Raw genomic sequence first — 11,034 nt, 5'->3', positions numbered from 1 at the left:
TGGAGATTCTTTGCTGATAGAAGTGAAGTTGTAGACTCTCACTACCACTGTAACACTTCCAAAGATAATCCTTTAATTATCTTATTTATTTAATAAGTGAATTATCTATAAGTCATGTAGACGCTCCATGAGTAATGGGTCGGGTTAAGTCTGACATAATTTCCAACATGAACAGATACATGTTAAAGCACTAGAAAGAAAGACCATGCATAATGAGCTATCTCATTGAAAGGATACATAAATTAAAAAGAACTACTTGCATTTTGGTGGCCAACATAGATTAGGCAGAGCTAACCAAACAACCAATGCTTTGCATTCATGACAATTGAAATTCTCAACACTTCAATAATTATTGTTTAGAGATGAAATACAATGGAGATTGCCAACCAAACAACATGCCTAAAACAAACTGGCAACCCTTCAGAAAAATGGAATAATATAATATCATTTTGGTTGCAGCAAGATTCTACATTTTCCCTTCTACTTCAAATTTTCCCAACAACCAAACAACCAAACAATTGATGAACATAACAAGACGGTTTGACTAAAGCAACATTACATCATCTGACTCAAAGGGGAATTGTTGAATATCTGCAGAATCCATTTCCCAAATCGTGAGCGATGCTGTGACGCTCACTCCTGTAGCGTTGTTGAACAAGAATGCTCGTGCTGCTCCATAAATTGCCTTTGTTGGATAGATTCGCGATGTGATCACTGTTCTTCCTCCTTGAGCAAAGCTCTCCACAATGGAATGATCAACCTAATTTATTTTTTTTTAAACCATTTAGGTTCATATATTAATCCCCCAAAAATGAAATTTTATAGGAAAAACAACTTAATAAGATTTGAAACTGAATTTTACATACAATTTAATGATTTTACATACCAATATTCTCATAGATAATTTTTCGCCATCTAGCACAGGGACCAAGCCTCCATAAACATTTTTGTTAACATCAGAAGCCTTCGATGACCTGCATACGATTAACACCATCTCATGTAAAAAATAATTTCTTGTTAGCTTGATCATAATCAATATAAACACTAGGAAGCCCATTTGGTAATGCTTCTGTTTTTATTTTCAAAAATTTTGAAAATCAAAAACAAGAATACATTTCTTAGAAAATTAAAGAGATTCCAAATGGACCTACTTATATGGGACCCACTTTTGCGTTCCTAATATAGTTGAAGAAACCAACCTCATTTCGTCGGAACAAAAGAAGGTCTTATAAGTGCCATCAATGTCCTTAGAGATGTAGAAATACACCGGTGTAAACTCAGATAGCGAATCATCAGCAATAACCAGAAGGCCAAATGGTCCTAGAGTGCCTCTCACAACAGCACCAGTAGTACTACAATTGTAGCCGACATCGGCTTCAAGTGTCGCTTCCAATGCCTCCTTATCTACCTCAAATGTGGCAGTTATGTCCAACTGTCACCATTATCACACGGGTACATGTAAGTGGACTATTATTAATTAATACATGTTTACAATAATAATCCGACAATTGTATTAAAATATATGTAACATGAACCTGTGTAGCAGAGCTTATATTCAGTGGCACGATTGATCCGGGTCCAAGCTCTACGCCATTGAACTCAATACATTTCAACCTGAGTTTCTCCACTTCCTCCACAGGCCATTGAAGTATATTAGTTCTAGTTTTCTTGTCATACACTACAGTCCTTGGAATGGTCTGTGAAAACATAACAGGGAATTAATCTTCTCTATTCATGAGTTTTAGTAGAAGTCTTACTCTAATAACAAGTGTTTCAATTCAGACATGAACTAATGATTGAACATAGCTATCCAATGGGCCAGAACATAATCATTTTCTATTCTAGAAAAGAAAAACTTAAAAAAATAAAACAAACAAACAAACAAAATCACTGTAGGCTTACGATGAACTTGCCTTTATTCTATACATCTACGACACAATGAAGTATTTAGTGGTTAAAACTCGATTATGAACTTTGAAGTTGTGAGTTCGATATGAGGGCATTTACTTTTTACAAATCATACCAATGTTAGGTCTATACTCAATTTACTCCTCTCAGATGTCATGCAATGGGATTAAGCTATGCATCCTTCCCGTGGTGGAGCCAATTAAGACCTAGCGGGGACATACCCCTCCTCAACCTTTAAATGTTACACTTTCCTGTGATTTTTTTTCAAAATATCATTCAATTTATCACTTCCAAAATTATATACACCTTCTAAATTTGTTAAATGTATAGCCCATTTCTTTTATCATTTTCAAAAAAACCCTACACTTACCTTTCCATTTTTATTTTGCTATAAAATTTGTTTATATATAATTTATTTTTATTTTTTTTTATTGTTTGCTCAAATAAAATAGGCTTTATTTGATTACATATAGATCATTTGAAATTTTAAAATTATTGAGATTTTGTTAAACAATGGATTGTTTTTTTGAATTACTAGGTTACAATTTTTTTTCATTCTTCTTCATCCAACTCGATACACCATTTGCTTCAATACAAACATAGATTAACTATTTATTTGTTCTGCATGGAAATTTAAAAAGGCATCCCCATTTACTAGATGTATTGTACTTGGATTTTATATTTTTACTTCGCACTCTTATTGGTTGAGAGTGCTCTAAACTCACATGTTACGATAATTAATTGTAATAATATGTATTCTATTCTATTCCTTCTACCATGACACAACAAAGAAGCATATGCAACATTTTCCAGTTACAAATGTAGCATGTTCTTTTGTAATTACAATTCTTTCACGCAACATTTGCCTCCAATGTAATAAAATGTTGCCTATAACCATATGTTATACTTATGGGTAATTTATAATAAACCCTCTTAAACTACGGTTCATTGCACTTTGCCCCTTTGAATTTCAAAACTCAACAATTAGCCATCTCGAACTATTATCTAACACTTTCCGTTAGGATTATGTTAAGGATTTAAATAGAATCAGGTCATATGTGAAGTACATGAAACATTTATTGATTTTTTATGACCATAATACATGTTATTGATTATTTTAGGACAATAATATTCCTATCTAATAATCCCATTTGTATTTTGTTTTCCTTACTTTAGTGGGCAGACTGTAAACATAGGATCAACATATAGGAGTATTATTGACCTAAAAATTCAATAAATGTGTCATGTACTTTACATATGATATGATTTTGTGTAAATTTCTAATAGAATTCTAACAGAAATAGTTAACTGCAACAAGATAATATTTTGAGGAGGCAATGTTGAATTTTAAAGTTTATGAAGCATTGATGAAATGGGTCGTAGTTTAAAAAGGATTACTGTAATTTACCCTAAACTTATTTACATAATTTGAACACACGGAATTGTAAATTAAATTTACTAAAATAGAGAAATTTTGTTACGATGATAGACAAGTAATATACCTGAACGGATGCCCAACCTTTCAAGAGGTCATCATTTTCACTATCAGTTTCTCCAATCCAAGCCCACAAAATCCTCCTCTGCTTGTTCTGATCATAAAATGTCTTTGATGCATAGTACTTTCCATAATCTACTCGCAAACCGATACCCACATCCAGTTCTGGGCTATCGGGCATCCATGTGTTATTATTCGGATCATATGTCCCCAGTGCATAATAATCCTTCATCTCATCAAACAAACTTGCCTTAAGCACATGCTTAATATCCGGTCCATTAAATGATGTGTCCAGCCCATTCATATCGGTAGTTGAAACTGGGTAAAAGTCCACACACTCCCAAATGCCCGTACCCCGAACCTCATGCATAATCCCATCCAATGGCTCATAGTTAATGAAGTTAGTGGTTTGGTACACAAGGATTATACCCGTTGTATTAATCTTTGACCCGATTGCGACCCGCCATTTGCCATCCCCGGCATGCCACGCAGTGGTCGGGTCCCTAAAGTCCTCAAGACCAACACCGGGTGGAGGGACTATAACCGGGTTATCCTTATACTTGACCCAATTAAGAAGGAGAGGATCGGATAAGTTGGCAGGATATGCAAGGTTTTGCACCTGCACATAATTATCGGAAATACCAGTGTAAAGCATTATGATTCCTCCATCGGGGAGAAGCGTGGCGGACCCGGTCCAAACACCATTCCAATCGAACCGGTGATCGGGTACCATGGCAAGGGGGAGGTAGAGCCAGTGGATCAAGTCCCTTGATACTGCATGGCCCCATGTGATATTGCCCCAAACTGGAGAAACTGGGTTGTATTGATAGAAAAGGTGGTACCACCCCATATGAAACAATGGACCTACAACCATGCAAAATTTAACATATATAAGCAGGTCATCAAATAGGGATGGGCTTCCTTCCTGTCCATGATCTATAGTGAAAGATGCTATTGGGATTTGTAGGGTCCATTACAGATTTTGTTTCAATAATCCAAACTATTACATTTATAGAACCCTTCATGTATATCTATAAAAAAAAATCAAGTTGATATGAAAATTGTAACATATTTCACTAATTGCATTTATCTAAAAAATAAAAATAAAGAAAAAATAAACGACAAGTATATTTTTAAAATAAACCATTCAATTTTTTGCTAATCAGTTAAATATTATTAATGTTAATCAATATTATTATATAAAATAAACACTGAATTTAGTGTGGACACAGAATGTCACAATTTTCGCTTTTCGAAAATGTTCCTCTATAACTTTAGCTACTACCACCACTACAACATATAAGAGTTTTAGAGACCAAACATTTTAATCTTTAAAAGTGAAAATTTTATTACAAAAGATATTTAGGGACCAATTTCTATCGTCGTGAGGATAGTTACTAAAAGGTCGTCCCCGAAAAGTAAAAAACAAGGATTTTAGCAACAAAATTTTGAAAAATGTTGCTAATAAATAGAGTTTTACGGACAAAATAATTTGGTCTCAAAATAGTTTATTTTTTGAGACAAAAAATTGTGTCCTAAAAAGATAATAATTCATCACTAATGTCTAATTTTCATTACTAAAAATATAATGACGACATTTTTCACAATAAAAATATTTGGTCCTTAAAAAATAATTTTATCCCTAAATTTTGATCTCCAAAACCTCAATTTTTTGTGGTGATACTACTGATTCAACCATATCTACATCTGTAACAGCCGATTTCAATTACCTATATCGAATTCAATCATATCTACAAATTTGTTATTATCGATTTCAAGCACACCCACACCCACATATATAAAATGCAAGACTTACCATCATTATTGTATTCTTGAAATTTTCAGTCATTTTTCCTAGAAAATTCTGGACAAGAGAGGGTGAGTGGATTGTTTGGCCACAAAAAATAAAAAATAAAAAAATTCTGTTGGATTTGTTTGACTACAGAATATCATGAAAATTTTTGTTTTGTAAATAAGAAGAAAATGTTATTCTATGTATTAAACGCAATTAGGGGAAATTAAAGACAACCTTTTTAGATAACATGTCTACTTCTCAACTTTTTTAATTATTTAAAAAAGTTTATTTTTTAAAACTTTTTACTGTGTAACATATGATATAATAATATTTTTGCAATAATATTACATATCAAAAACAATTCCCTAAAAAAGTACTTAGAAAAATATTTCTAGTGACAATATTTGTTTTGGGTGTGCCTCACATTATATCAACTTCAAATCTATGTCATGCAGTTCAAATTTGAGATAACATTCAAAATAAAATTTCATATTAAATATCATTTTTCATATATATATATATATTTTATTAGACTGAAAAAATCAAATAATAATACTAGTAAGCAATTTTTAAGGGAAGCCTTGACACTAGTGCAATTTTATGTCTAAAATAATTGCTGAATGTAAACATTAATAATTTTTTTTTTTCTTTATCATACTCTTCGTTGTATTATCCATTTCTTCTATGTTATGGGACTCTCTTACGAATATACACAAAAATAAAAAATAAAAGATAAAAAAATTCATTCTAAAATCACTATAACAAAAATCATTCTAAAGGATGTGAGCTCTTCTTTTGGATGGATGGTTTGTTAAATTGGTTGTTTCATCCTCATGGAATCATATTATATATAATGTCCTTTTGATAAACTAATAAATAAATAAATAATGTAGGTGATCCTCCAACATCGCCCAATAATTTTCCATGTGATCTTTGAAATTGCGTTTTTATACCAACAGATGACACTGACTTGTTACATTACCAAAATAGTAATATTACAATCTTAAAAAAAATTATCCTGAATTTATTTAAAAATATTAATCTATAACTTAAATTCATTTTATCATAAACGCATACTATTTTAATTTAATTTTCACCCCACAAATATCTCACCAATAAAATTGTTAACATGTAAATCTGGGACCGTAATTTTTTGTTACCAAAAGAATATAGACTAGACGGGGAACCAGCACAACCCTTTTCATCGCCCCAAAAGCCTCTTAAAGAAAATGAACCATTCCACTTTTTCAGCTTAAATTACATTGACACCCCTGCGTATTTCTGAAATAATGTTATCGTCTTTTTTATTCTCCGAAATCAAATTGCATTCCCTTATAATCCATTTTTTTCAAATTACATTGACGCCCCTTCATGCTTCTGAAATAATATTATTACCCTTTTAATTCTCTGAAACCACATTGTTTTTCATTATTTTGAAATTTTTTATGATACTTTCATTCAATCGTTAGTCTTCCATTTACAAACAGGATGAAAAAGTGTGAAATTAGCAAAAAAATTCTTAAAATGCCAATATTGTCCTTTTTTGTTTCCATGTCTCTTCATCCAACTCCTTTTTCTGTGTATGTGTAACCCACCACCCTTTACCCTCTTTTCCTAGCTCACCTACTCCTTCCATTGAAAACCCATACAGTATATACTCATCCCCCAAAACTATTTGATTCCATTATAGAATTTAGTCAACAAATTCAAGAAATTATATATATATATATATATATGTATTGGTGGTTATGTATTGTAAGAAATGGTTTGGAAAAGAAAAAATTATTTGGCCAAAAAAAAAAAAGATTTTTCATAAAACTTTGATCTAATTTTTAGGTGAGACCCATGCGGTGAGGACCCATGCGGTAAGGACCCATGCGCCGAGGTTGGCAGGTATTGGTGATAATACGTTCTATGTCGTGTTGTGATTCACGTAATATATTTGGTTGTTCAAAACCATTATCAGATGAATAGGGAATTGATGCCAAAACAAGCTCCATGAAAATGGTGTTTTGGTGGATTTCCCAAATTGAAGGAAGGAAAGCTTGTCCCACATTGCTTGGATAGGCTAACATTGTATGTGTTTATAAGTCTTGGGTTTACAACTTGAGGAAGGCTCCAAAGGGTACCCAAGTTTTGTGGAAGGGTAAGGTTATGGGCAAAATGGCCTACACCCATTGGACCCAAAACAAACATATGTGGTGCCGCCGCCGGAGCCCATTCGATCGGGTGGACTGGGCTAGACTGGGCTTGGGCGTAGGTGCATGGCGTGAGGTTAGGATAGGCTTGTCAAGCCCAATGCTTATCTTTTTTGGGCCAAAAAGATTTGAATTTTATTTTTCTAAAATTAAATTATTACCTTTTGGAATTTGAATTTCGAAATTAATTTCGAAGTGGCAGTTTGGTCCAACACACCTGTCTAGATTTCTTCCTGCACCCAAACAGGTTCATATCTGTTTAAATTTAAACTAAACAGGTTCATATCTGTTTAATTTCAACTGAACAGGTCTTATACCTGTTCAAACCTGTCCGAACAGGTTTTCTACCTATTCTGAAAAGCCACCAGGTCTTCTATAAATAGACAGTCCCTCATTTGGATTTTTGTACTCAATAATTTTCGTTCTTGCCTCTACTATTGCTCTCTGCATTTTGCTGCGTTTATTTTTCTGTGAAAAAGTGTATAAACACAAAGTGTGTTCGTTGTGCAAATACTTTGTAGTGTTACTACTGTTCATTGTTGATCATTTTATCCTAAGAGATAGACGTCCATAATCTAAAAGTACCGAGGAGAGAATGAATCTGTCTTAAGGATATAGTGTTAAACACTGGACTTGATCAAAATTTTGGTCAAGAAAAGATAAGTGATTAGTTTACTTTTCTATTTTATTAATTTTTCCTTTTCAATTCTAATTTTGTTTTTGTAACAAAATAAGAATCTGTTGTTTTATTTTTTTATATACTGTTTTGATTTTTGTAATGAAACAATCTCTCCCCTTTCTTTGAATATATTGAAGATTGTCCAACAATCTTCAGACAAAATTTGTTTCTTTAATAAGTTTTCAATATATTAATAGAATTTGTTTTATAAACCTGTTTATTTGAATCCAATAAAATAATTTTTTAGTTTTTGTAATAAGGAAATTATTGTGTTGTATTTTATTTTTCTAAATTTAGTAACTAGAAAATTAATTTCTATTTTGGTTTTGGGTTTTTTTTTTTTTTTTTTTTTTTTTTTTTTTTTTTGTTGTTGTTTGTAATCCTATATTATGACTTTTGAAAGTGGTACTTCAAATTCAATTGTTACAACGACTCTGGTCCTTACCCAAAACCATGTTCAAGTTCCAATTAGTCATGGAGAAAAAGGGGAAAAATTTAATGGCACTAAGTTTAAGAGATGACAGTAGAAAATGCTGTCCTGTCTTACAACTCTTAATCTTGCATGGTTTCTCCATGAAAATGTTCCAGTACTAAAAGAGGATGAAAATGATCGGTAAGTTGTTGCCATTGTGGACGCTTGGAAGCATTCTGACTTTCTTTGCAGAAAATACATCCTCAATGGCACAGACAACATACTGTATAATGTTTACAGCCCTTTGAAAATAACAAAAGAATTGTGAAATTCTTTGGAGAAAAAATACAAGGCAGAAGATGTTGGCACAAAAAAATTTGTTGGTAAATTTTTGAATTTTGTTATGATAAACTCCCAATTGGTAATTTCTCAAGTTCAAAGTCTTGAATTAATTTTACATGATATTCATGTTGAGGATATGTTTCTTAGCGAGTCTTTCCAAGTCACAGCGTTAGTAAAAAAATTACCACCGGATTGGAAAATTTTCAAAAATTATTTAAAACATAGACGCAAAGAGATGACCATGGATAAATTGATTGTAAGACTGAGAATTGAGGAAGATAACCATAAGGCTGAAAAGAGGAATAGTAAAAATCTCATTGAGTCCAAGGCTAATGTAGTGGAACAAGTGCCCAAACCACATAACAAGAAGAGAAAGTTTGCTAGAGATGGTCCTAAACAAGGCGACAACAATGACAATAAAAAGTTTAAAGGAAAATGCTATAATTGTGGCAAGACCGAACATCGTGCCTCTGATTGTCGTCGTCCTAAGAAGGATCACGGAAACACAAGCAAAAAGACCACCAATCAAGCCAATGTGACAGAAGTCAATTACATTTCTAACGTGGTAAATGACATCAATTTCTTTGTTGTGGTGTTTGAGGCTAATTTAGTTGGAAATCGCAAAGAGTGGCGGATCGACACTGGGGGCAACTCGACACATTTGAGCGAACAAAAAGATGTTCATTACTTATAATGAGACTGCAAATGGTGAACAACTATTCATGAGAAATTCGTCTACTTCCGTTGTGGCTGGACAAGGGAAAGTAATCTTGGAGATGACATCGGGGAAGGAACTGACCCTCAACAACGTACTGTATGTACCAAACATTCGAAAGAATTTAGTTTCTGATTCTTTATTAAGTAAAAATGGTTTTAGGCTTGTATTTGACTTTGATAAATTTGTATTAACAAAGAATGATATGTATGTGGGTAAATGATACATGAGTGATGGTCTCTTCAAGTTGAATGTAATGGCTGTTGTACCAAAATCTGCTATGAATAAGAACAACACATATTTTACTTATATTCTTGAGTCAAATTTATGGCATGGTAGATTAAGACATGTGAATTTTGATACTTTGCGTAGACTAATTGGTTTGGATTATATACCAAAATTTGAAATTGATCATAATCACAAATGTGAGATATGTGTAGAAGCAAAACTAATTAAGGCTCTATTTAAATTGGTTGAAAGAAAAACCGAACCTCTGGAATTAATTCATATTGATGTGTATGATCTGAAATTTGTTCAAACTAGAGGAGGCAAAAAGTATTTCATAACATTTATCGATGATTGCACAAGATACTGCTATGCATGTTTACTTAGAAGTAAGGATGAAGCCTTGGAAATGTTTAAGCTCTATAAAACTAAAGTTGAAACCAACTTGGTAAAACCATTAAAATGGTTAGAAGTGATAGCGGTGATGAATATGATGCACCTTTAAATGAATTTTATGCACAACATGACAATAAAACCCTTAAAGAAATGATAAATGCCATGTTACTAAGTTCAGGCTTACTGCAGAACTTGTGGAGGGAAGCAATATTGTCTACTAATTATGTTCTTAACAGAATACCCCACAAGAAAACAAACAACACTCCTTATGAATTGTTTAAAGGTCGACCACTTTCCTACAATACTTAAAAGTGTGGAGGTGTTTGGCAAAGGTAGAAGTTCATGTTCGGAAAAAGCCTAAGACAGGACCAAAAACAGTGGATTGTGTGTTTATTGGTTATGCGCATAATAATAATGCATATCAGTTTCTGACTTCTAAATCAAAAATACCTGATATACATGCGAACACTATTATAGAATCAAGGAATGTTGTGTTTTTTGAACATATTTTTCCTTACAAGAAAGGAGAGAAATTAAGTTCACATAAAAGAACTTATGATTGTACACAAAGTCGAAAGACTAATGACAATCAAACGCAAGAGACTAGTAACGGTCTCAACCAATCGGATTTAACTGATGATGAACCAAGACGAAGTAAGAGAGCGAGAATACCAAAATCCTTTAATCCAGATTTTCTGACATACCTGTTAGAAAATGGGCCTTAGAGCTTTAAGGAAGCAATGTCAGGTCCTGGAACACCTTTGTGGAAAGAGGATGTTAATAATGAAATGGAATCCATTATACAAAATCATACTTGGGAATTTGGGGATCTTCCACCCAGTTCTAAATCTCTTAGATATAAATAGATA

General features: G+C 32.7%; 1 protein-coding gene across 1 annotated transcript; it reads right to left on the bottom strand.

Moving 5' to 3' along the window:
• Positions 1-291: 291 nt before the first annotated feature.
• LOC114304264 (beta-fructofuranosidase, soluble isoenzyme I) lies at positions 292-6,169 on the bottom strand. Its single transcript, XM_028249436.2, has 5 exons — positions 3,411-6,169; positions 1,536-1,697; positions 1,200-1,432; positions 887-974; positions 292-760 (listed from the first exon to the last, which is right to left on the bottom strand). The coding sequence occupies exons 1-5, from the start codon at positions 4,275-4,277 to the stop codon at positions 545-547; spliced, it is 1,566 nt and encodes a 521-aa protein (XP_028105237.2). The 5' UTR covers positions 4,278-6,169; the 3' UTR covers positions 292-544.
• Positions 6,170-11,034: the final 4,865 nt, after the last annotated feature.

Source organism: Camellia sinensis, chromosome 1 (assembly GCF_055761805.1).
Source record: "Camellia sinensis isolate YWXY chromosome 1, ASM5576180v1, whole genome shotgun sequence".
Taxonomy (NCBI): Eukaryota; Viridiplantae; Streptophyta; class Magnoliopsida; order Ericales; family Theaceae; genus Camellia; species Camellia sinensis.
The sequence above is the reverse complement of the archived record's forward strand: the minus strand, read 5'-3'. Positions and strand labels throughout refer to the sequence as shown.

What these genes read in the sequence shown, in the direction of transcription:
- LOC114304264 (XM_028249436.2), bottom strand. Translation starts at nt 4,277, where the DNA reads ATGGTTGTAGGTCCATTGTTTCATATGGGGTGGTACCACCTTTTCTAT. An exon ending in TTTTGTTCCGACGAAATGAG is followed by an intron (nt 975 to 1,199) that starts GTTGGTTTCTTC and finishes AATCGTATGCAG; the next exon opens with GTCATCGAAGGCTTCTGATG. An exon ending in AATTATCTATGAGAATATTG is followed by an intron (nt 761 to 886) that starts GTATGTAAAATC and finishes AAAATAAATTAG; the next exon opens with GTTGATCATTCCATTGTGGA.